Below are 27154 nucleotides of genomic sequence, written 5' to 3' on the forward strand. Positions count from 1 at the left end.
ACATTATAGAGAGTTGGGACCAGGGGTTATACAGACTGACATTATAGAGACTTGGGGCCAGGGGTTATACAGACTGACATTATAGAGACTTGGGGTCAGGGGTTATACAGACTGACATTATAGAGACTTGGGGCCAGGGGTTATACAGACTGACATTATAGAGACTAGGGGTCAGGGGTTATACAGACTGACATTATAGAGACTTTGGGTCAGGGGTTATACAGACTGACATTATAGAGACTTGGGGTCAGGGGTTATACAGACTGACATTATAGAGACTTGGGGCCAGGGGTTATACAGCCTGACATTATAGAGACTAGGGGTCAGGGGTTATACAGACTGACATTATAGAGACTTGGGGTCAGGGGTTATACAGACTGACATTATAGAGACGTGGGGTCAGGGGTTATACAGACTGACATTATAGAGACTTGGGGTCAGGGGTTATACAGACTGACATTATAGAGACTTAGGGTCAGGGGTTATACAGACTGACATTATAGAGACTTGGGGTCAGGGGTTATACAGACTGACATTATAGAGACTTGGGGTCAGGGGTTATACAGACTGACATTATAGAGACTTGGGGTCAGGGGTTATACAGACTGACATTATAGAGACTTGGGGTCAGGGGTTATACAGACTGACATTATAGAGACTTGGGACCAGGGGTTATACAGACTGACATTATAGAGACTTGGGACCAGGGGTTATACAGACTGACATTATAGAGACTTTGGGTCAGGGGTTATACAGACTGACATTATAGAGACTTGGGGTCAGGGGTTATACAGACTGACATTATAGAGACTTGGGGTCAGGGGTTATACAGACTGACATTATAGAGACTTGGGTCAGGGGTTATACAGACTGACATTATAGAGACTTGGGGTCAGGGGTTATACAGACTGACATTATAGAGACTTGGGTCAGGAGTTATACAGACTGACATTATAGAGACTTGGGTCAGGAGTTATACAGACTGACATTATAGAGACTTGAGGTCAGGAGTTATACAGACTGACATTATAGAGACGTGGGGTCAGGGGTTATACAGCCTGACATTATAGAGACTTGGGGTCAGGGGTTATACAGACTGACATTATAGAGACTTGGGGCCACCTGGGGTTATACAGACTGACATTATAGACAGTGTGGGGTTGGTATTTAGATTAGAAAGAGGCTGAGATCACAATAACTTTGACAATAACCAGTTTATATTTGCCGTTATGTGGCTATGGTGAGGTAACGTTATGTGGCTGTTGTGAGGTAACGGTGGCCGATTGATTTCAGCTCCATCCCAGATGAGGACATGATGCCAGAGCCTATAGAACAAGAGCAAGTGGAGCCTATAGAAACCGAGGAGTTTGAGGAGGAGGCGTTCCAGGTGATCGGGACCTGTCGGGCCGTGTACAGGTTTGATGGTAGGCCATTTTGTCTGCTTAGTTGTACTGATAGTAGCAACAAGGCTAGACTAACTCTTAAGGCAAATCATTTGGGGACAGCATCTGGTAAAGTAGATAGTTAGGAATTATCAGGATACTTGTGTTGTAGATAGTTAGGAATTGTCAGAATACTTTTGTTGTCTATAGTTAGGAATTGTCAGAATACTTTTGTTGTCTATAGTTAGGAATTGTCAGAATACTTTTGTTGTCTATAGTTAGGAATTGTCAGAATACTTTTGTTGTCTATAGTTAGGAATTGTCAGAATACTTTTGTTGTCTATAGTTAGGAATTATCAGAATACTTTTGTTGTAGATAGTTAGGAATTGTCGGAATACTTTTGTTGTCTATAGTTAGGAATTGTCAGAATACTTTTGTTGTCTATAGTTAGGAATTGTCAGAATACTTTTGTTGTAGATAGTTAGGAATTGTCAGAATACTTTTGTTGTCTATAGTTAGGAATTATCACGATACTTCTGTTGTAGATAGTTAGGAATTATCAGAATACTTTTGTTGTAGATAGTTAGGAATTGTCGGAATACTTTTGTTGTCTATAGTTAGGAATTGTCAGAATACTTTTGTTGTCTATAGTTAGGAATTGTCAGAATACTTTTGTTGTAGATAGTTAGGAATTGTCAGAATACTTTTGTTGTCTATAGTTAGGAATTGTCAGAATACTTCTGTTGTAGATAGTTAGGAATTATCACGATACTTCTGTTGTAGATAGTTAGGAATTGTCAGAATACTTCTGTTGTAGATAGTTAGGAATTGTCAGAATACTTTTGTTGTAGATAGTTAGGAATTGTCAGAATACTTTTGTTGTAGATAGTTAGGAATTATCAGGATACTTCTGTTGTAGATAGTTAGGAATTATCAGGATACTTTTGTTGTCTACTTACAGCTGGTGAGGTACAATTGTCACAGTGTGTTTGTATATAACCTATCTTATGGAGTATTAAACATATTGGAATACATCATCGTAAGCAGGATACAAAAACTATACTACAGTTACTTAATATATATATATATCAAGACCACTAAATGGAACAGAGAAAACTGGTTTGATAAGTAGGTGGCCTGTCTAAAGAGGGTCATGTAAGTGCTAGTCTAGATAGGTTTCCATTATATAGATGTGGGCTTATTGGCAGTTTCAACTGCATCAGAATACTTAGAGTTTGGTGCACCGTTGATGCAATATTATAATGTATTGTCATAATACATTATAATATGTATGTAGTATTCACCTAAAATAAATGTCACATCAGGGATATTAAAAAGTTCAGTATTTGTCAAGCAATATGCATTAACAGGAAAATGAATCATTTTGAATTTTGGGTATCTTGGCAAACTATCAGCTTTATGATTATAAGCTTTCAACTTACACTATTTGCTATGAATAAAAAAGCTTTGTATATTGATTTCGTATATTTATATGTTGTATGTGTACTTTCAGCTGATAACGGGAGCTCTGTGTCTATGGAGGAAGGTGAGGAGATGGCAGTGATAGAACAAGACCAGGGTGATGGCTGGACTCGCGTCCGAAGGAAGGACGACTCTGAAGGATTCGTACCCACTTCATATATACAGTGTCACTTCTATGACCAGGATGAGGTTTGAGGCCGTAATAGAAGTCGTGTGACAGTCAACGGGAGGTGGAGTCAAGTAATATTCGGTCCTGGGCAAGAGAAATTACTTTGTAGCATCGCTGTCAAAACCATCTTTGGCTTTGTATTTTGTATAAAGCACTATATATACATGGATACTGAGCTGGGAACCATGAGTGTAACACGTACTATTTTGATCCTAGTCTGCTCAGAAATATCAAGACTGTTATGGCCTGTCATAGACTTTAGTCTTCGACTAGCGGATGTTGACCTTTGACCCAGTGTTATGTGGATATTATTGGTTTATGGCCTTAGTGACCGAAAAGACGGTTATGATCAGTGAACCGGCACCGAGGGTGGAGACAACAAGTTTATTTTAGGCGGCCTGAAACGGAAAGGGTCAGTAATATTTTGTCACTGAAATGATCAGTGAAACCAATACCAAAGGGACATAACCATTGGTACTACTAACACATGAAACATTTTTTTGCCAAACCTAATAGTATATAATTCTGTACTATTGTGGGTTATATAGCTGCCAGCTTTCGATGTGTGTTCATGTGTCGACTGAGGGAAAAGGATTTCTCCAGGTTACTCAATACCATATAGTCCTGTGCATTTGATGTGTATTGAATTAAATGTTCAGTCATTGCAATTGCTGATTCTTCAAAATGGATGAAATATCACGAAATCATCAGAGCGGACGGAAGATTGCAGAATATTCAGGATGGATGAAAGACTACCATGTAGCCAGTATGGATGAGAATTGAACTTGATCAAACAGACATTGAAACTTTTATATTTTGTTCTCACAATTTTCATTTGATGAGATGTTTCATCGAGAGAGATCTGTACTAAAGGAATACACCTTGGACCATTGATTCTGGTCAATATTTCCCCCCCAGATATGTTGAGTTTAACTCGCAGCAAGATTAATTCTGTTTTAAAAAACTTGTGGTGTACTGCTTAGCTAGATATGGGTGTATGATAAAAATTATATCCATCTAGTTATATCACAATTAGTTAAAGTCAAACTTGGGTAATGCTCAGGATAACATTATATACCAAAACATGCAGATTACTTATATATATAATCAGGTTATACTGTAGAATTATTGATGGAAAAGAACATTTCCTTATATTTTAGAAGGAATTTTCTAAAGGCATAATTATTTGTAATGGCAGAAAAAATATTACAAAAATATTTGTCTGTAACCCTGAACTTAGAAAGATCTTTTCTTTACCAGTTGTTGAGAATAATTGGGAAAATCATCTTCCTTTTAGTCTGCTACTGGTATTTGAGATAGATACTGGTATGTGACTTATGTTGAGTTTAATGATATTCTTGTTTTCTGGTACAAAGGTTTGGTTATCCTAACATCATTTACACAGAGAAGATTGTCCAAACCAGATTTTGATCTAGCTATATGGTGAAATTTTGTATGCGTTTAAAATTACGTGTGATTATTTTTATTTAATGACTTGTCCAGAGAAAATTAAACATGAAATACATTTGAGAGGAATGTTAAATCTATAGAAAATTTCCATTGGGACGATGTTGTGACTACACTTCTGGTCTGTATAGGGGAGTTATCTCCCCTGGATAGATACTGATCATTGTATGGTCATCTCCACATAAACTATTAACTCCACAAGCTAGGATTCCCACATGGTTAATGTATTTCTACAGTTTCATTCTATTCATTGACTTTTACCATTTGATAAGTATAAATTATGTTACAATTTTATCATGTTTAATGATTTAATAATTTTTAGTCCACATTTTAGTTGGATTTTCTTCTTTTTCAAAAACCTGCAACAAAAGTCTTCCCCTTATATTACATGATTTCAAAAAATGACAAGCATTTAAAGTTATGTGATTTAAGTGATGAAATTTGAAATTGGATGGAGTTGTATCAAGCTTCATCAGCCTTACAATATCAAGATATTTTGATAAAACAATCATCTGGATATATATGGTGCTGATTTTTAAATTATCACATTCAAATAGTAAACTCCATTCAATGAATATTTTGGGTGTTTTATCATAAAACAAAATAATAAAAAAGACATTTTATGTCAACATTGATTCAATAGAGCACATGACAAATTGTTCTGATATTTAAATTTGTTTGTTAATCATATAAAAGGAGTTTTGTGGATGATTATTTCAATTTATCACTATTTAAAATGTGAATCAAACACGGGGCTATTAGAATTCATTAATATCAAAATGTGAATCGTACACAGGGACTAATTACAATTCATTGATATTGAAATGTGAGTCACACACAGGGACTTCAGGATAATTATTACAATTTATTAATATTGAAATGTGAATCTTACAGTATTACAATCATATACAACATTTAATTGTAAATTTCATATACTGAAAATATTTATTACACAATCACACCAATCAGTTTAAAAATAATTATGTAAATATCACTTGTAAACAAGGTACAAATGCCTGAAAACAAATTAGTGATATGTATAGGAGCTTCTAGGATCCAGGATGTATATGGTTTCGAATTCACTGGGAACTCTTTAGTTAAACATTTATATGCCTCTGTATGTCTGGATAGAGTTGTTTGTCAGTCTAATTAAAATCATGTTTCTCAGGTCACTTTCTTTGAAACATGTTACATATGATAAAGCATAGAAAATGAGATGAAAAGGGAGATAAGGTTTTAATTAGATTCGGCTGTAATGCTTCCATCAGTTATACATTTGTGATTTACTAACATTTTACAACATTTTAAATCTATAGTAAGAGGTTAATATGATAAAATATATATACTTTTGGAGGACTCAAGAAAAATAGAAATTCTTTGCATGGAGGCCAGGTTGCTTAGGATATGGGGTTATCGTGTGGTACAGTTTAAATTAATTTACTTCTTTTGATGGCCCCTGTTTGGCAAACCTGGAGTTCCTCTGTAATGTAGATATTTTTCATGAAAAGTCCTTACTTCATGCATTTTACAATCACTAAAAGTTATTGTCAGTCAGAATCACAATTGAGGCTCAAACTGTCCAGCCATGTCCTTTTAATGTTCTAATTAATCCGCACTGCTTTGGTGAGCAAGCGTTAGTGGTGATATTCACTAGTGTAAATAGTTCAGTTTTAAATTAATGTAACACATTATTTGAAAACTTGCACACAATCTGACATGAAATATATAGATCACCTATTTATCGCGTAACTAATCCATTGTGAGAGGTTTCTGAACCAGCTACCACTCCTTATAGCCAGCTGTATATTGTCCATTGTATTTTGAGATTTTTGTTGAATGTCACAATATGTATATATGTTCCTCACCTGGACCTCAACTCTACTATCAGCTCTGAGAGTCGGTTAACTCTACTATCAGCTCTGAGAGTCGGTTAACTCTACTATCAGCTCTGAGAGTCGGTTAACTCTACTATCAGCTCTGAGAGTCGGTTAACTCTACTATCAGCTCTGAGAGTCGGTTAACTCTACTATCAGCTCTGAGAGTCGGTTAACTCTACTATCGGCTCTGAGAGTCGGAGCTGTTTGTACCTAGATACAGACTGGACTTGTACATTGTGTATTGACATGTTGTAGATGCTGTGGTTCTTATTTTAAGTGATTTTTATCATTTTCTCCTTATATAACATAATCTAGTGGATATCATCATAATTAAGATATGAAAATTTTGTAAATCAAATTGTCGGGGCAAAAAGCATTAAAGTACGTAAAAAGTCATCATCTATTTCTACTACCATCCCCCAATTACAGGTGTGTTATTATGTGGTTACATCGGACATGTTTCTTAAATTTTATCACTAACAATTTTTGTTTTATTTTGCAAATGTTCCACTTCAGGAATGCCTGTCAGAATGCGGTCTTCGTATTGACATACTAATTTTAGATCAAATTTCTGCTTTATAAACCAGTGTTTTATATAGCATTATTCGTAAGGCAAACCCTCACTTTTCATTATTATGTAGATTTGATACATTTACGAGGTAGACTTCACATACTAGGCAGTTTCATCAACCAAAAATTCTTTTTAATTGCTATTTTGGATTTGATAAATCAATTGATGACTTCTGAAATCAATGACAAAAGTTATATAATTTTTGAATTTGTTAAAGGGAACCAAAGAAATAAATCCTAATCAATTAAGTGATTTATTCCACTACACAAGTAATGAATGTCAGCTGTGGTTTCTGACATATGCTGTATAATTGACATGGCTTGATTTCCTGGATTAAACCTCATTACTGGCAACACAATATAAATCAAATGCCTCGCAGTGACTTGGCCCAAATCCCTCGCAGTGACTTGGCCCAAATCCCCTAACCGATATTATACAATCCTTATTATATGAATATGGGCTGTGGGTGGGACATTGGTCAAGACCCTGTGTAATGGATGATTGGTGGTCGTTTGAAGAGCAGTTTAGATTTTGTTTTAGAAATCTATCATACTGATGAATTACATGATGAGAGTGGGAAAAGTGCCTTTAGAGGTTTTCAATGGATGTTTGTAGCTTAGAGTAAGATATGGCCCTTACTTCTCAGTCAGTTGGGGCCCTTCTCATCAAACATGGCCCTTGCTTCTCATCAGTCAGATAGGGCTCTCATCCATCAAATGTGGGATCAGTCAAATATAGTCCTTTCATTCCATCAAACGTACCCTTTCCTTTCATCCAATATATCAACACCAATAGCATATGACCCTCAATTGTAAAATTTGCCCCTCCTCATCAGTCGTGCAATAATTTTATACATTCATAAGCAACTATTCCTCAACATGTAGATAATGTAGAATCTTTATATAGATGTAGATATCATAACTAATGACTTTCTCTTCCTGTAGTGGAGACTGCTAATCTTCAACCGATTTCAGACTATTGGTATACAAGGCTATGTTATAATCTAGTAGTACTGATTTTCAGGACTTAATATTAAAAATAAATCAATCAATAAATGGTGAAATATTTTCATAATGGTCGTGTATTCTTTCATAAACAAGTAATTATATAATACACAATTATTTTTTTTGTCATTCTTGAAAAATTCAGATTCCAGACAGCATGGGGTGAATCGAAGCCAAGAACAAATTGAAGTATTATGTATTCACAGTTATTGGAAAATTGATTTTAAAACTGTACTACACAAATCAAAATGTTCTAGTTACATACAGACAGTACATATTTTTATGTAATTAATGATATTTTAATCTAGATACCTGGTTTACAAGTTATTATTGATCTTGAGATAAGTAATAGGCGGACACTACTAGCCATTACTAGTGTTATTTAGCAGGAGACGATTATGTAAAATATAGAAGTGGAGGACTAATTATAACAGTGTAAGTCGTTAACATAGAACCATTAAGGCTGGGTTGCCGTTGTCCCCACACTAAAACATATTATTCAGAGTTAAACATAGCAATGTCTCTTAGAAAGCAAGTTAATAATTATGAGTTAAACAGGGAATCTGGCCAGTATAGTTTTCTAATACATGTAGTATGTTATCCAAAGAATTTCCTGGTATTAAACAGTTGACCTCTTGAGACGCCTCTACTCCCTAAGGTATTCATTAGCCTGTTTTAAGGCCCTTTAATTTTGAATTTCATCTGGTCAAGGTCAGGTGTTAACTGCATTTCAGCCATGAATCAGTTGTAAATGGAGAACGTTTGGAACTTGATAATATAGCAAGTCGTTTTAACTCGGAAATGTGTTGGGAGTGTAGAGGCCCAGGATAATATAGCAAGTTGTTTTAACTAGGAAATGTATTGGAAGTATCGGGGCCCAGGAACAGGCTTAGGTGTACATGTCCTTTATACATGATCTTATGCTATTTATTCTACTTTTAGTTCGGATAATTGATGGATATTTTTATCTGTTTTATGATTAGTAGACAAACGTTTGAAAGGCTCAGCTAATTGATTATTGGGTTTGAGTCCTGTGTAAGTCGTGTTAGTACACAGAAGTTCTAGAGTACTCTCAGGATGTAAGTGTAAAAAAATGTCTCAAATACCATCACGTTAACCAACAGTTTTTTCGTATACACACTTCATAATTTTTTGTACCAATTTCTGTAAGAGTCGGTCCTGATGCATCGCTGTACAACTTATAGATTTAAACTTTTATTATATACTACGAGAACAGCACTGGGAAAATTCATTCAATGTTTTTTCCCAAAATCAACCGTAGATTGTGAAGTATCCAAAAGTCATTGATGGCAAATGACATTGGATAAGAAAAACTTGCTGGAAGATTTAAACAACCAGATTAAATGCATTTGGAGATTGATAATTTATTATGACATTTCCAAACAATATCATGAATGGCAGACCGAAGCATGACATCAGGATAGACTTTGAATTCCTCAAGGTAGTCTTGGTACATGAATTCCCTAGTACATTAATGAACTTGAATCCTTTTGAGAAACTTTCCTCATTATTTTCTGTAGGTTATACATATAATCATTCGTTTTAATGACTTTATGTGATTATGTACATGTTGTAAATTTGTGTACATTTTTTACCAGAATGTAGATTACGGGGTAGTCTACCGTATACGATTAGTGTATAGTGCTTTTTGTAATGCCAGCATGGTAGTATATACCTAGTATATAATATATATATATATATCTATATATACATTAACGTGTAGTCGAGAAAGTAGACCTACTAGAGAATGCAATATATTATTCTATTATGCTCATTTTCAATAGCTGGTACTCTCATGTGATTTATCAATCCTTTTTTTGTTAACACATCACCAACAAATCTGTCGATGTCGACGACACAATTTAGTCATGTGATTTTATATGTTTGTTTTATTGATTTACTTTGCTGGAATGTTTGATTGAGCTTGTTTTGATGTTAAGTCTGAGTGTGGAGTCTACCAGAGTCAGTGAAGTGAGGATTTATAACTCTTGTCAGTGAGTGACATTCACTTAGACTTGATTACGGGACCTGTAGGTATCTATAGGATGTGGAGTCGATGTCAGTAAGGAATGTCAATTCTGGTGAACTAGTGAGTGACATTAACTTACACTTGATTACGGGACCTGTAGGTACCTATAGGCTGTGGAGTCGATGTCAGTAAGGAATGTCGACTCCGGTGAACTAGTGAGTGACATTAACTTACACTTGATTACGGGACCTGTAGGTATCTATAGGCTGTGGAGTCGATGTCAGTAAGGAATGTCAATTCTGGTGAACTAGTGAGTGACATTCACTTACACTTGATTACAGGACCTGTAGGTATCTATAGGCTGTGGAGTCGATGTCAGTAAGGAATGTCAATTCTGGTGAACTAGTGAGTGACATTCACTTACACTTGATTACAGGACCTGTAGGTACCAGCTGCTAGCTAACTTCTGATTTTGTTCAAACAGAACCGTCGGGAGTATTATGCTCTGATAAACAGTTTAATTTTGAAGTCAAAGTAAAAAAAACCTTTAGACTATGTCATAGACAAAACTTATTAAATTATTCCACAACATTTTGAGAGAAAGAGCACTGCGATCAAACAGTAATATTGTTCCTACAGACTTAAAAAACATGTGGATTGAAGTGTTGAAGAGATCAATCAGGAAACGAACGTTATGCATAGAAACCTCAAATGGAAAATGAAGCGGGGTCAGTTCTTCACTCAGATGTAATATTGACAATCTTGATTGTTAGTAACAGGTACCTGGATTCACAGCCTAAGTGATATGTGATTGTGATATTATGTGCAACTTTGTGGAGGAATTTTCCACCACAGTGTATAGGTGATATATTGATTAGTTAAGAGTGGAGAGAGAAAATGTTCTATCATTATTGTTTCTGTGTGAGAGCTGTGAGTGACATATTTACTGTCCTGTTTCTGTGTGAGAGCTGTGAGCGATATATTCGCTGTCCTGTTTCTGTGTGAGAACGGTGAGTGACATATTCACTGTCCTTTTTCTGTGTGAGAGCTGTGAGTGACATATTCACTGTCCTGTTTCTGTGTGAGAGTGGTGAGTTAAATACTCACTGTCTTGTTTCTGTGTGAGAGTGGTGAGTGACATATTCACTGTCCTGTTTCTGTGTGAGAGCTGTGAGTGACATTCACTGTCTTGTTTCTGTGTGAGAGCTGTGAGTGTCATATTCACTGTCCTGTTTCTGTGAGAGTGGTGAGTGACATATTCACTGTCCTGTTTCTGTGTGAGAGCTGTGAGCGACATATTCACAGTCCTGTTTCTGTGTGAGAGCTGTGAGTGACATATTTACTGTCCTGTTTTTTTTTGTGAGAGCTGTAAGCGATATATTCGCTGTCCTGTCAGCATTTTGATATTCTATTCATTAACACGTACTTAATGTATGATCGTTGCCTATTTAAAATCTGTGTATTTTTAACGTGTAAATTTGGTGATTGTGGCGATGTTGGACGTTCAGTTATTATACAGCCTACATTCGTTTTACCAGAATAACCCTTCGTGTACCGTGTAGTATCATGCATTGTGAACGCTTTCCATGTGATTGTGTCTCTTCTTGTGATATCATCTAGCCTGTCGCTCTGACTCAACTATAATATGTTAATAAGATGATTATATCCAGCTGAACATTAAAAAAGACATCAGTTCTAGAGGAAAAGTAATACATTGTGTAACATTTGTTCATATATTATATATACTCATCAGTTAATCCAGGAAAAATGATGAGAGGCGGGACGCGCTGCCTTTAATATGTAACGCTGATCGTGAACATGAATAGATATATCATTATATACAAGATGAAAGCTGAAGATAAGTTGTTCACATTTATAATGTGAACAACATCCTATTTAGTCTGGTAACTCTTACTCGGCCATTCTAAGTACAAAATAGTATATTTACTGAGATGTTGGTCAGTGGCGTTGATTGTGTTCACAATAATATCACTAAATCAGTGTTGGGTTTATATTCCTAAACCGACAACATTTCTAGTAATTGACGTAAGGTGTTACTCCAACCGTGTCTGACCGGCTACACGTGTGTCCACTCCATTGTCAGTAGCCAACATCTGGTTTGTAGTCAGCGACGAGTTTATTCCTTACATTGTTGGAAGCAAACAAATGTTTGTTGCCAGTGTTGATCGGCATTGAAGTGTGTTCACTTTATTGATGGTAGCCAGCGCTTAATGTGTTAACCTCAAAGCAAGTCAGCAATGCTGGATTTGTTCACTTCATTGTTGGAAGCCAGCGATAAATTTGATCACCGCAATGCTACTCGATCAGCAATGCTGAATTTCTTCGTTTTATTCCTGGTACTTGTAGCTTGCTCTGAATTTGTTCACTGCAATGCTACTCAGCAATACTGAATTTCTTCACTTTATTGCTGATAGCTTGTTCTGAATTTGTTCACTACAAGACTAATCAGCGATGCTGAATATGTTCACCCCATTGCCGGGAGCCAGCGCTAAATTTGTTTACTACGATCAGCCATGTTTGTTCCACCAATGTCTAGGGTTGGCTTACCACCCCTTTGCTATTGGAGCGCGATGCTTATGTCTTTGAAATACTATTAATGGGGTCGTGCCAAACAGACATAAATTCTTGTATTTATTTCATAACATTTACATTACATGCCCTTATTAAACTCCGACTTTGCAATGCAAATGGTACAGTTTGAATGTAAAGATAATAAAAGTCATTCTGCTATATTTGTATGTGTCTCGTTATATTTGAAGTCCTACAAAAGCACACAAAGAATGAGCAGACGATTCCTCGTTTCGGGAGTCCACTATTTGAAAAATAGTACCAGAACAATATTTGATTGTGTTTCGTATGTCTCTAATGAAATATTGACCGTGACCGTAAACATTACGTTTGAAGGAAGTGTTGATTGACAGAGAGCAATCCAGCCTTTATTGTGAGATACCACCCTTTATAGAAAAGGTTTTGAGATAAACGGTAAGCAAGGGCGACTCTTGTTGGGGCTGGAATTACTATTAATTTTTCTTCCTGAATGCAACTTTGCATATTCAGAAAATACTGTCACTTCAAATATTGAAACATGTTGGCCTCGCTGTAATACGACTTGTTAAATAGATATGTGCGTTAATCATATGAAACGGAGAGCACGGACTAGAGTGACCACACATTGGTATTACAAAGGGAAGAAGACTTATTGGCATTTGATCTACTATGTCTACCGATCGAACTGGCTTTATCACAAATGTTTGTTTTATAACACAAGTTTGAGTAAGGCACGTAAGAAATGAATTGACGGAAGGAAACGTTGCTGCTACGGGGATCCCTTATGGTGTAGATAGTGCCTTATTTAAAATGATCCATATTGATTACATTGGTCTAAAACTTTTTAAAGCACCTGAGAAAATGCCCAAGTGACCGATCTAACCGCCTTTGTCCGTCGTCGTGCGTCCGTAAACAATTTACATTTTCCACTTCTCAGAAACCTTTGAACCAATTTTAATGACATGTTGCGGAAATCCTCAATGGCACAAAGTCAACCAACCAAAATTTTGAATTATATGGTCCCCACCCCTTAGTGGAGTGAGGGGCGGGGCCAAATTGACTGAAATTTCAAAAATCTTCTCAAGACCCAATTGAGGTAGAATCAAATACTCTTCATATTAGGAGGATGGGTGAGAGAGAGATTGATGGTCTACACATGTTGGCGCTGACTGACCCCATGGGCTGATTGACATGACAAAAAGGGTCAAGTTAACATAAATCATCTGCTCAAAACCAAAATGATATAGAATCAAATACTCTTCATAGATGGAAGGTTCTTAACCAAAATTGGGTCAAAATGACAAAAATATTTCAAAACTCAGGTGACCGTTAAGGCCCATGAGCCTCATGTTTTCTGTTGTATGTGGTACGGGCTATTTTAACATAATTATCTAGTGTTTTGTAGGTGCCATGCACGTTGATGTAGCATTCTCACGTTTTCTGTTTGATTCCCCTCTAAATGGCTAGCATAGTTTGATGATATTACTTGAATTTAAGAGCTGCAGCAGTGTTACGAATATTAACATTGACTTGGCGTTGTTTTTTCCCCCTAAACGTTAAGACTTTCCGTTTAGAGCTTCTTAAAAATCTTGGTATAAATAGACCACTAGCCTCTTGAAATAGTCTACCAAATCGACGAACTTGATAGATTATACCTTGCTAAACGTGTTGATGATGTTTAAAGTAATGGATGAAATCGTAGTGAACTACGTAGGATCATCTTATGAAATCGACATCCCTGGTACAACATTGGGAAGGCAACTCGTCGGTCCACTTTATCAACAAATAAATAGGAAATGAGTATATGATCAATTTTGTGATGGAAATAAATAAACAAATTAAAAAACTGAAGAAAAACATAAGTGTTAGTCACGTTTTAATGGCAGTTGTTTGGAATTTGAAAATATAAATTCTAATTGGAGCTGTAACTATTTAAGCTAGTTCTATATTTGTATAATAGATTAGAATATTTCATTCCGGCCAAAGATGTTATTAAGACTGCGAATGTCGTGCCCATCTGCCAGACGGAATTCTTTGGGAAGATAATGGATGATAATACAGAGTTGTAGAATAAAACCTTGCCCTATTACGGAACCGTACATAACCGTCGAGATAAATACTATTGTCTTAGTATCGGGACCTATTACAGATAATAGTTACATCTGCATTTAGCATATACATGTTAGATATGTTGATCCGCCTCACAACTCCTCTTCACATTGAAGCTGGTTCTGAACACAGAACTGTATAAATATATACACCAATATGTTTTACCTGCTAATTGAATGAACTGTTCCGTGGCCTCGATTTGATTTCTGTTTTTTCTTTCAACGACCCGTGCCTTGCCCTTGGTCTTGTGTCTGGCGATGATTCATCCAAGGACATTGTTGATGGCGAGCCTATTTTCATCTCTGGCATGGACCGTTTTTTCTTCAATACTCGTTTCCTGGCTTGGGGCCCTGTATTCTTATCAGTATTTACTTCAGTTAGGTCTACATCAGGAGTGTCGGTTTCAACTCTCCCCAGTTTTCGCACTCGAGAGGTTCCGTCCAGTGAAGACTTCCCACTGCGGCCGATATCGTTCTCTTTGCCTTCTGCATCACCTCCATCAGTCACAAGTATGGCTTTCATTTCGCTTTCAGATTTACTTGGTTTCTTGAAAGAAGATTTCTTGTCTGACCTATTCAAATAACTTTTATTGTCCGAATTCGTCGATTTAGTTTCGTCCTTTAAATGTAACGCATGCGCATCTTTGTTCACGCTCAGCTTCCTGACACGATCAGGTGATGAATTGACAGCGCCATCTTGTGCACCAGCATTGATTTCGTCATTATTTGATTTCAAAGAACCGGAAATCTTTTCTTTCTTTGAAATTATTGAAGTAGATGATATGTCTTTGTGCAACTCATCCGCGCTGCACTTTCGTGCAAAGGTGGACAATCTCGACAGACTTTCTGTGTTGGACTGTACCCAAACATCACTCATGGCTCGCTGCAGTAACTTTCTGTGGTTGATGTCAGATGAGGTTTTCCGAGGTCTACGGACAGAAGAAATAAATTCGGGATCGCCTACCCAAATATCTGCGATTTCCTGTTGATCAGAAGTGCTCGACAACTTTCTGGTACGTCCAGCGGGTGTAGATACCCCTGTTACGGAAGGACGGCCATGTTGGCCCTGTTTGGCACTTCCGGAGCATCCCAGAGTTGGGATGTCTTCAAATTCTAGTGATTTCCGTCGGCCAGACCGATATCGCTGTGGGTCCGTGTCTGTTCCAGGTGTTCATACAAAAATAATGAATAAACAGAATGATTTAAAATAGCATCAATTTATTACATACACTGTATTATAAGTACTACAACTGTTTCTGTTATTGTAACACATGCTGTACCATTGTAATTTAACCTTTACTATTGTTTAACATACTCTTGCTCTTTGTCTTACCTATTGCATTAATCAATTGCTATCTATCGAAAATAAGTATAGTATTTCATACATTAATACATCATACACAGAACTGATAAATCTCGTGCTGTTTTTTTTAAACAAGGTTAAGCCTTATATATTGGTTTAATTTGTGAAATATATGTCTAAATCAAGAATAAGAATTACTACATGTATTGAATGGCATTGTTATGACATGTACACTTGCTATAAATGACAACGTATGGACGGAATCTCAATGCATGTTTGTTTGGCTGCACATGTCCATAAAATAACGTAAAAAGGAAGTTGGATGATGTATATAATCGATTTAATAACCTATTCAAGCTGTCGTTCTACAATGCTTACCTCCAATTCCTTTCTTTGGTGTTGATCCCGGTTTTACAGTCGTCTGACCAAATTTTGGGATGATTGTGATAGGATAAGGGTTGACGAATACCTCCTCCTCCTCAATGTCACCCTCCTCCTCCTCTAGATCATTTCTCACTGGAAATCAAACCAGTCACGATATATTCATAAATTTCGTAGACTTATTTAGGGTTTAAATCCTGTTGTTTTGATAGTGTCGTTTTACACTGCTAAATGTTTGGGGATAAAAAACGGAACCTTGTCGCACAGGAATGATTTTGATACAGTTCTGGATGTTTTATGGACAGAATATAAAATTACACCACACATTGCTTCCGTCCTTATAGGACAAATCAGTGTTATTAGTCTCCAAAAGTATGGGAATGTAGAAGGCAGGTAATGAAAACGACAATTGGCCTAAAATGTGAAAATTAGGAAGGGGATAATGTACTATCCCTGTTAGCGAATAGATATGATATCAGATACATTCAAGATGGTTGATATATTCAGGATATTTGATGCGTTGAGGATATTTGATACTGTAGGATATTTTATAGTTTAGGATGTTTGATACGTTAAGGATATTAATTTTGATACGTTTAGGATATCTAATACGTACATGATATTTGATTTATATTCACAAGCACATGAAAATCGGGACCACTATTCATAACATTTTAAATTTGACATCTGAATGATGTACGCATAATTGTGCGCTTGGCATAGCATTCTTCATCGTCGGATACCCACGGTTGATTGCACAACGCTACGCTACAATACTCAGTGAAAACAAATCCTTGTTTCAATGACGTCATTCCATAAATAGAAACCAATTAACATAACGCTTTCAGAATAAGAATTCTTCAATTCAGGGGGAAATGTATTTAACCATATGGCTGCGCCCATGAATGAGCATAAGGATGAGTATCGAAAAGAACGGCTTTGCGGTGAACACATTGACTGAAATTCCTGATAACCGGCGTTTCCATCACCTAGGTCTCTTGATAGGAAGGCATCTCTGTCAGACAAAAAGATATTAATAATATTCTGCTGAAATACTTTAAACCCGTTGATATCAATTTTTTTAAACATGCTTCGAGACCCCTCCTCGTCAGTGTTGTTGATACGCAACTTTTCGAAAGCGTATGTTATCTTCAATCTGATTGGCTGAAATTCGCTAGGAAAATGTGACGAAACCAATCAAATAGTCTTTATTGAAAAGGAGGATTTTTCAGTGAGTTGACACAAGGCTGATAAGTGTAACGTATTGCAATCAACCGTGTGTATTTGACGGTGGTATCCTTACGTTTGAAAGGCGGTTTAATTTTGATTGAATCATGCAATTTTAATCCACCGTCCATAAAAGCCATTATGAAGCGCATAAAATAAACCTAACATTTCGATCGTCAAAATCAATGTCAGATAAGATGTCAAATATTTCAGTTCCGGATTTCATTACAATAGGATGATGTTTGTTTTAATTTATCTGACAGTCACGATACACGTAATGTATATTAATAGTTATTGAGTGGAGATTATCAATGCCACAAAGCATGGCTTAGTACAAAGTATGAGGTCATAATATATCAAATCAGGAAATGTAGGGAGTTCAGACAGAGAGAACAAAACTGCACGGCGTAAAATGAAAAAGAGAGTATATAATGTCGTAAGCATTATGTCGTTTGGAAGTATAATATTTCCCTTTCCGGTTTGATGTTCAATTCTATATAATTACCTAGTAGCCAATTACGTTGTTGTCACCCCAATTCTTAATTTGTGAACGTGGCATTACTTGTATTGGATCTAACATTATCAGGCGGCTGTCGCCGAGGAAGTTGACGACACTAACTCATTCTGCCGGCTCAAATGAACAAATCCTTCTTGTATGTTTTGGTCATGCGTTAGAAGTTGTTTTTACGGTAAGTACAATCGATTAATGTTTTGATTACCCCAAAGTTTCAATCCTAGATTTCCCCTTTAAAGTGCATGTATTTATCAAATGATTACACACTTCCCACATCCCTGTGAGACTTTACGTCACTACTAATCCTGTAATCAAAGTCATAACTGACCCTTTAAATTGCAGGTGACCTAAAGCCAGGTACGTAATGCATTGTAATCTATATAGGTAAACACAGGTCGGCATTGTTCTTGTTAGTTTCTGTTGTGTAGTTCTCTACCTAGCAACATCGTGATATCTACATCCGATATACACGCCTGATAACTAATACTTTACAAATGTAAACACTGTATGTTATTGTTGTTTATATACGTTTGTTTTCGCTTGATAAGTAGAGCATATACTGTTAGTATATAAATAATATACGCGTGAGAATTCAATATATAGGCTATAATGTATTCATAATTGTCATCGTGGCCTAAATAAGCTCTGAAAGTCTAGCATATATACCATTATTGGCGACTTCAATACGGCGACGTTGATATATATAATATGTGCGTGCTAATTCAATATATAGGCTACATTGTTATAATAATTGTCATAACGGCCTATATACAAATGTAAGCTCTGGTATTCTAGTATATATATAACATAAATGGTGTCTTAAAGACTCTAGCCTTGATTTTTCAATATCTACTAGGTTTTTTTCGGATTTAATTTATTCAAGTTAAGAAATTTAATGACATTTATTGAATGCAATTTAATGTATCTAATAAGAAATTTATTAAAACGAATTTATTGGATATGTCATCAGGAATTTATTTGGATTTTTAAAGTAATATAGTTGGATTAAAGATAACATGGGGTTTTTTGTAATGATTAAAATGAAATTTAGCTATTATATTGAATTAAGAACTACCTTATATAGGTGGCATACCACTTAATACATGTACATGGTTTATTTTGAAGTAGTGTCACATTATTCCATATGTGAGGTCATAAGGCATTAAAATTATGTTTATGTAATACTGCATATTTTATATTTCCCATCAGTCTTAGGAAATGTTTTGGTTATGTGATATTAAGGATAGATCAATTCGTAGAGAGTTTTATTTAGGAATTGCTGATTCTGTTCAGGAGTGTAATGAAAGCTCTATATTTACTATATATGTTTTTGTTACTTACAAAAAAAGTAAAAAAAAGTATTCATATGTTACACTTCTCTTCATGTGATTTTCAACAGGACACCTCATGTCAGCAGGATATTGTCTAACATTAACACGGCGACCTGTCATGATTCTGTTACGCCATACGAATTTATATGTTCATTCATTGGTCAATATATTCAAGCTATTATTATGCATTAGCCAACGATATCATCTTTATGTATGCTTATATATGTACAGTCATGGAGTTTCTGGTATGAAGCCAAACTTGTTGATAGAGAATACATAGAGTGGTAGCTATGCCATGTTTTACTGTAAAGAGGTAGGCCTTTAAGATATTTTTTATAACCGAATTTCGATGACGTCATTAGAAAATGTCGTCTCTTACGTACAGATTGGTAGTGATATAAGTATTAGGGACATTTTTATTTACACTATTATTGTTCAGTCAACATTTAATACCATTTAGACAAAGCAAAGCTACCAGTGAAGACACATTCAGAATGTCAACAACAAAATACCACTAGGCAAACTATATACTGTTTTCGTCATCACACAAAAACAACAACAACAAAAACAAAGAAAAAAAACACAAAAATTAAAAAAACACAAAAAAAAACAACAAAAAAACAAACAAAAACCAAAAAAACACACACACACAAAACAAAACAAAACGGAATCACTAAACGTAACAACACACAGAACAAAATGGAATCGGATACCGTCACAACACATTGAACAAAGCAGAATCTAAGCGTCACAACAACTTATTTAAAAAAGGAATATGTTAGCGTTACAACATCAAATTGAACAAAATAGAATCTAGCGTTAAAGCAACTTATTAAACAAAACATGAACTGTAAATGTCATCACATCATATCATGTATCAAACAACAACTGTTAGTGGCATCACAACAACGCATTGACCAAAAAAAAAACTCCTATCATTACCACAACTGCACATTTAACAAAAAATATGTTAACATCTCACCTGCATCTGTTGGTAAGTAATCCACGTCATATATCAACTGTTCCACGTGCAGGCGTTGGAGAATGTCCTTGACCTCCTGCTCGTCCTTTGAATATTGCCTCACGAAGACTTTCTTCTGGTGCTCAATTGTCTTTGTTCTTTTTTCATGCGCCACGCGCTCTAAAGAGTTCTTCTGAACGAAGTCTCGCATATTGTTGGCATCCAACTGTCCTGGTGTACCGTGCATTGTACCCGTCCACTTAACCTCTTAAACAATATATATCTTTCCTAAAAAGAGTAAACGTTTATCCACTGCTATTCTACTGCATTCTCCTCGTCGGCCTAACACTCAGACTAATCTTACGTTTTTTTCTTCTCAGAATCCTTCCTCTATAATGATAACTGATTTTTAAAGATGCGAGACTTTATATTTTCATATCGATCCTATTTTGAAGCAGTTGCCTCGATGTTGATTAATTAAGGTGTTCTCGGTGATAACATGTATACTCTCAATACATCAACAACATGCTATGTGTTAATAGCTGAAACAAGGCAAAAATCGTTCGTTGGTTGGCTAAATTATTTAACCTAGACAAAGTTCGTTTAAAACCTCGGTGAATGAACTTTAAAAATCGAATTAGGTTTGCAATCTGTGATCAAAATTGATGAAAGAACCCAAGATGATTGGCAGGAATAAACATTCATTTCCGAGTCTCGTATAATAGAACAACACTTTTGTGTTGGTTTACAATTACTTCCGTCGTTCAGGTTAAAACACGCCAAGAAGAAAGAGTTTGAACTTTTCCTATTAAATGTCAGTAAATTTGGACCATCAATTGTAGTCAAACAGCCTCACTCGTGGCAAAGTGTGATGTAGGTATGAAGCGTAGGTAAAGTAACACACAACGCTGCGGCGTACGCATCATAGCGGTACACTCACAGAATAGTTAGCATCTGATCACATGTACACAATGCATATTATATTTCGTTAAAGCTGATGTCATTTATTATATCTAATCTTCCTCTTTGCGACCATGGTAAGTTATGGAGACAAACACAACAGCATTCTTCGTGTCCTAATATAACTGGTTTGACAAAGTTCAAAGCCTTGCCGATAACATCCATTTTCACGTCACATAATAATAAATGCGTCCACAACTATTTATATTACTTAACACGCGCTGATCAAGTAGTTCAATGTGTGAATTGGCGAGATTTTGAAGAGTTTTCCGGAAACAATGATTGCCTTACTAGTATTGTATCACCTGGCTGGCCTAAGTCCATGCTCCTACTGTTCTTTCCATCAAATCCTATGTCTTTAGTTTCTACTTAACGTAAGATATATAACAATCGTTCAACATCCCACGGCATCAGAGTTATTCATCCACATGAAAATAAAATCTTACTGTATTTAAAAGGCCCACAGTCTAACGTCCGGTGTCAGCAAGTCTAGTTAGTTTTCTCCGAGTGAGAGTAACTAAAGAGTGCCCAATAGTCATTTATTACACCACATGATATGTATACCAAGAAGGAATTTGAAGAATTATCTGACACAATTAATTTCTGGAAAGAGCCGCCGAGTAAGCTGCTCATATTTTGTAGTTATATATTTACGTATGGGAATTAGAAACTGATTTATAATGGAAGTTTAATAAACAAAGACCCCATATCAATACATAATCAGGTGTGGTTCGGCCCTGAATCACGTCGGACCGAGTCGCATAAAGGCCTACTGATAACAACTAAGCACGCAAGACTTACCATTAAATGGAGGGGAGCATACAGATGATATCAGCTGCTTGGCAGGTTGTATGACTTTGCAACATTAAAATCTAATCAAATGTGTCCATGTCGTTAACATGTACGGCCAGCTAGGTTAGTTTACGAGTTGGCATACAGCTATCAGTTTTTGTCATTTTTGGCTGGTAAACGATGATGTCATCACTGACTTCAGGTTTCCTTTTATACATGTTTAAATGTTTATGATCCCAGTATTGAAAATACATTTATATATCTACCTTTGATTTTTTTTAAAAACATTTAATGTGATGTTGTTTTAAAAACCAAATAAAAATGTTTAATATTTAAATTTTTTATTCATTTTGCAGATATGAATTTCAATAAAAAAATCTCACTTCTCCAGTGATAAATCTCTCGCACATTTAGTTATAAAGTCAACATCTCACCTCATTCATCTGCACACTTTTAGAATTTTAGCGCTTTACACCTTGCAAAGTAATTTTGTATATATCTTTACAGTATACATGGCTTACATTGTCTACACCGCCAAACATTCCCTCATAATTTCAGTTTTAAATAAGGTCTATCTCACCATTTGATAAATGTAACATAAATCTTCTGGTTTTTCTAGTGATAAATATATCATTAGAAAGTCGATAATCATGTCTCATTCATTCCCTGTCTTGGCAGCTGAGAATTAAACGGAAGAATACAGACACATAAAAATAATAAATGAGAGCATTTATATTGTAAAACGGCAATCAGTTCCTTTTGTTGAGTTTGGTGTTCACATATGGCAGTAGTATCTTTGGACATGATACACAATGTAAATATTCATCTGCATATCATGAACAGCGACAGACAGTCGACGGACAATGTGGAGGTACATGGTTACACGTGCTGTCACACCAGGAATCCGTGGCGACAATAGATACGGAAACACATGTCCGGCTACCGCTAGAGGGCGCTGGAGTTGTAGATGGCGTGGTTGTCGTTGGCGTTGTTATCCGTGTTGCTGTGTTGGCTTCAGTTGTTGTCTGGACTTGATTTCCTGACGTAGGAATCCTTTCTGTTGTGGTTAAAATGGCTGCTGGTTTACCTGATGTTGATGTTTTTAAAATGGACGACAAAGTAGTATATATCTTAGTTTCTCTAGCTGTAGTGGGGGTCGAGTCAGTTATTGTCGCCTTTGAATCTGTTGTTTTAACAGGTGCCGCTGTTGAAGGTGTTGTTTTTACAGGTGTCGGTGTTGAAGGTGTCGTTTTTACAGGTGTCGTTGTCCTACTTGTCGCTGATGTAGTGGGCGCTGTGTTGACTACTGCTCTATTTGAAATAGCTATATCTGAGCATGCATAGAATTCTTCTTGTGGTCCAAATCCTAAACCGTTTCCATTTTCATCAGTGCCCCAACTATTTCCTGAAATTACAAACATAAAATGTGAAATTTTAATTACTTAATAATTGTAAAAACAAACATTTGTTATAGCCATGGACATGCCAGTTCTTTGCAGTCAATTGAAAACAGAAATCTGTGACATCCACAAAGATAAATCGATGAGAACAAAATTGCAAAAACTAATAACATCAAAAACTATTGGTTTACAGCACAATTCTGACTTTTACAGAATTATACATATCCGCTATTGGTTTCTCAAATTAAGAATTCTTTCTCTTTCAAATCATTTAAGCATCGTCCTACGTGACATGCGTTATATTTAACTATGAAATTAGTTACATGGTTTTCACAAAAAAGTACCATTTTATAGATAATTTATTTAATGATGATAATAACACATGCGATATAAAAAGTTATTTCATGGAAAATATGGCTACTTTTAAGTTATCACCTGTGAAAAAAAGGACCTAACATATCACACTAGCTTACCTGTATGGTATCGCCATTGAATGACACACTGGGAACACGTGACGTTCGATGGCAGGTCCAAAGCGATTGTTATATTACCAGGCTTTTTCCCGATTTGATGTTTTGTCTCTCCTGTATTCGAGTTTGGAAGTAAATATTTTAGACACTCTTTTGTGATGGGTTTGGCCACATCGTTGTTTTCACAGAGACGGAATTCAAAGAATCCGAGATGATTAGAAGTTATCTCGACGGTGATGTTGATGGTCGAACCCTTGGTATAATATTTTACGATAACACCCTTTGCATATTTTCCCCCAGCCTCGTTTTCCCTTGGATGTGGCTGGTCATAAGGGTCTCCGCAAACGCCACACTTGCCCCCGAGACTTTGTTGATGCTACAAAAGAAATTAAGAGATATGTCAACCCCATGCTGAATATACGGAACTGGAACTTTATAGAGAAGACAACAAAATGGCTCAGAGAGGCTCCCAAGCCTAACAGAAGTGTTCGATGGCAATAAAAAGTGATGATATGTTTAAACACTTCAATGTAGTTAACTCTGTGGAAGGATTTGTGAAAAACATTGAACTGAGTTAAAGCTATTGTCATAAAATTATAGCTACTGTAACGCCTACATCCTACAGACTGCCTGTTACAATAGATAAATGATGACGACAATAGTGTAGTTGTTATATCTAAGTTATATCTAATTAATAGTTTGGTTTGTTTTTGTTTAACGTCCTATTAACAGCCAGGGTCATTTAAAGACGTGCCAAGTTTTGGAGGTGGGGGGAAGCCGGAGTACCCGGAGAAAAACCACCGGGCTACGGTCAGTACCTGGCAACTGCCCCACGTAGGTTTTGAACTCGCAACCCAGAGGTGGAGGGCTAGTGATAAAGTGTCGGTACACCTTAACCACTCGGCCACCACGGCCCCATAATCTTATTAATACCAACACATGAAAAACAATAATAGCAGCGCCATTAAAATGATCACGTATCAAACAGGGAAATGTGTACCAAATATGGAAGGGGAACACGATATTCGTTCTTTGTGAACAGCTTAATTCTCTGGAGGGTGGTACATAATTACTCGTTTTCGTTTATATAGCCTAGTAGTGTATAAGGTAAGATTGACTAGGTACACGTGTCCCGATGGAGTATCGAACTTCCTTGTACACAGACCCCATGCGTTTAGTTAAGGAATATCATATTTCATTTAACCATGCCCGAGTTACATCCGGGTCGACAGGTGTGACTATTTGTATGTAAAATAAGTCAACGAGAAGTCTACTGTTAACATGTAAGTCGATATACATGTTTGTATATCAATTATGTTTTTGTTGAGACTAAAAAGTCGGCTATTTTAAGGTGAAACAATCCCAGAACTATTAGATATGGCGAATACAACCATTACAACACCGACTATAATGTTTTTACTTTTATTTAGCTCTCTGTAATCAAATACAAAAGGTTGTCGCTTTAGAAACAAAAGAGAGACACCATCGTTAGTAATTTCTTTTGAATGTTCTACCGTTTTTCTAATTTTTTCCTTGTGTGTCATTTTTTTTATGTTTGATAGATATCAATACAACTAAAATACAATTTTATTTGACATTTAACCCCGCAATATGGATATCATCATGGTTATTTATCAAACAGTATACAGCAAAGCTTGGAAATAATAAATAAATGAATGAATGAATGAATGAATGAAAAATAAATAAATAAATAAATAAATGAATAAATGAATGAATGAATGAATGAATGAAAAATAAATAAATAAATAAATAAATAAATAAATGAATGAATGAATGAATGAATGAAAAATAAATAAATAAATAAATAAATAAATAAATAAATGAATGAATGAATGAAAAATAAATAAATAAAGTAAGACTTTAATCAACTTACTGCGAATCCCCCACAATACAGTTCGTTGTCATTGAAGTTTTTCGGTGTATCGAACCCACCTCTCCAGGCACTGCTTCTTCCCAATGGGTTTAAAAGGCGACCATGACCATTAATAGTCATAAACACGGAAACGGTCACCTGGAAGAAAAATGTCAACTCGAACGACTGCATCTTACTTAATTTGTTGGTACGTCTCTTGATCTGGACATACTGTACTTTGTCAGACAAGGGGTTTATATACAAGGCTAGGACATTTTCGGCAGCGAGAAGGGTATTTTTTCTGACGTCAAACGAAATTGATAGGAACAGGGCATGACGCGAATTCGATCCACTTATTACCGAATTGTTTTTTTTATTCTGGGAAGCATGGTCTTTAAATATCCGAAACGTGTTGACAGAGAGTTAAACGGGTACAGAATGTAATGACATAATAGCAAGTCGCCATAGGTATGAACAGAGCGGGAAGGATAAGGTGTCTTTAAAGACGTCATGGCTATGTGGCCTCAATTGTTGTGTTTTTGAAGAGGAGATAACCTCAAAAATGTTTATCTATGGAATAATTTTTATGACATCCTCGTTGCTACACTCACTGAACCAGATGATTACGCAAAATACTTTCTAAATTCAAAGAATAAAGATATCAAATTATATCTACGTGAGGTAAAACACATATTAAGTACTTTGAGTGTTATAAAGACACGGGCACTTGATAGGTATACATTGTAGTCGTGATAATGTCAGCTACGATCCAGTAGGCATGGGACTAGTCAGTACTTATATTGTTACTCTGTCCATTTAAGGAAATATTCATAGCCAGCTAATGATATCCTGTTCCAATTCGTTCCGAATTTCAAGAAGGTGTGTTTGGTGTATGTGAGGGAGTGTGTACTCGTGTGGGTGAAAATGCTGAAATGTTGTTGGTTTGGCTATGATTATGATTGCGAATTGTTTTTGTTTAATTAATTCTATACTGTTGCTGATTATAATAATGATGTCTCATGATCATGTGATAAGATAATTAATTTTTTTTGCGATTATGATGATGGCCAATGACACGATGCTGCTGCTGCTGATGATGATAATGATAATGACGACGACGACGACGATTACTGAATTTGTCCATATGAATAAAAATGGATTCGACACAATCATCATTACATTAGGGGCATAATCGTCGAGATCGGGAAACATAGGAGGCCTGGTAATAACATGAGAAGCTAAACAATAAACTATATTAAGGGATAATAAATCAATCCTAAGACATCTATTATAATCAAATATTAGTTTAAGCATAATTAAGTT

The 27154-nt window shown here is 35.9% G+C and overlaps 3 protein-coding genes across 6 annotated transcripts in view; 1 reads left to right on the forward strand and 2 right to left on the reverse strand.

The window, feature by feature from the left end:
- The window catches only part of LOC117322471 (cdc42-interacting protein 4 homolog), a 50186-nt gene extending 37490 nt beyond the window's left edge, over positions 1 to 12696 (forward strand). For all 4 annotated transcript variants that reach the window (XM_033877404.1, XM_033877405.1, XM_033877407.1 and 1 more), the window contains 3 exons: positions 1294 to 1424; positions 2897 to 10293; positions 10389 to 12696. In XM_033877404.1, the coding sequence (XP_033733295.1) occupies positions 1294 to 1424; positions 2897 to 3060 (295 nt within the window). In that variant the 3' untranslated portion in view covers positions 3061 to 10293; positions 10389 to 12696. The remainder of the gene's footprint in view (positions 1 to 1293; positions 1425 to 2896; positions 10294 to 10388) is intronic.
- A 1674-nt stretch (positions 12697 to 14370) lies between these two features.
- LOC117322473 lies at positions 14371 to 20977 on the reverse strand. The gene is made up of 3 exons (XM_033877408.1): positions 20358 to 20977; positions 16301 to 16438; positions 14371 to 15777 (listed from the first exon to the last, which is right to left on the reverse strand). The coding sequence occupies exons 1-3, from the start codon at positions 20581 to 20583 to the stop codon at positions 14789 to 14791; spliced, it is 1353 nt and encodes a 450-aa protein (XP_033733299.1). The 5' UTR covers positions 20584 to 20977; the 3' UTR covers positions 14371 to 14788.
- A 1435-nt stretch (positions 20978 to 22412) lies between these two features.
- Positions 22413 to 26246, reverse strand: LOC117322474 (mucin-2-like). Its single transcript, XM_033877409.1, has 3 exons — positions 25853 to 26246; positions 23962 to 24334; positions 22413 to 23493 (listed from the first exon to the last, which is right to left on the reverse strand). The coding sequence occupies exons 1-3, from the start codon at positions 26021 to 26023 to the stop codon at positions 22922 to 22924; spliced, it is 1116 nt and encodes a 371-aa protein (XP_033733300.1). The 5' UTR covers positions 26024 to 26246; the 3' UTR covers positions 22413 to 22921.
- Between the last annotated feature and the right edge of the window lie 908 nt (positions 26247 to 27154).

Source organism: Pecten maximus, chromosome 2 (assembly GCF_902652985.1).
Source record: "Pecten maximus chromosome 2, xPecMax1.1, whole genome shotgun sequence".
Taxonomy (NCBI): Eukaryota; Metazoa; Mollusca; class Bivalvia; order Pectinida; family Pectinidae; genus Pecten; species Pecten maximus.

Excerpts from the sequence above, each read along its gene's own strand:
- LOC117322474 (XM_033877409.1), bottom strand. The coding sequence starts at position 26,023 with ATGCAGTCGTTCGAGTTGACATTTTTCTTCCAGGTGACCGTTTCCGTG. Across the intron at positions 24,335-25,852 it reads TGTATTGTGGGGGATTCGCA|CATCAACAAAGTCTCGGGGG; the intron begins GTAAGTTGATTA and ends TTTCTTTTGTAG. Across the intron at positions 23,494-23,961 it reads TCAATGGCGATACCATACAG|GAAATAGTTGGGGCACTGAT; the intron begins GTAAGCTAGTGT and ends TTGTAATTTCAG.
- LOC117322473 (XM_033877408.1), bottom strand. The coding sequence starts at position 20,583 with ATGCACGGTACACCAGGACAGTTGGATGCCAACAATATGCGAGACTTC. Across the intron at positions 16,439-20,357 it reads TTACTTACCAACAGATGCAG|TGAGAAATGATCTAGAGGAG; the intron begins GTGAGATGTTAA and ends TTTGATTTCCAG. Across the intron at positions 15,778-16,300 it reads ACCAAAGAAAGGAATTGGAG|ACACGGACCCACAGCGATAT; the intron begins GTAAGCATTGTA and ends CACCTGGAACAG.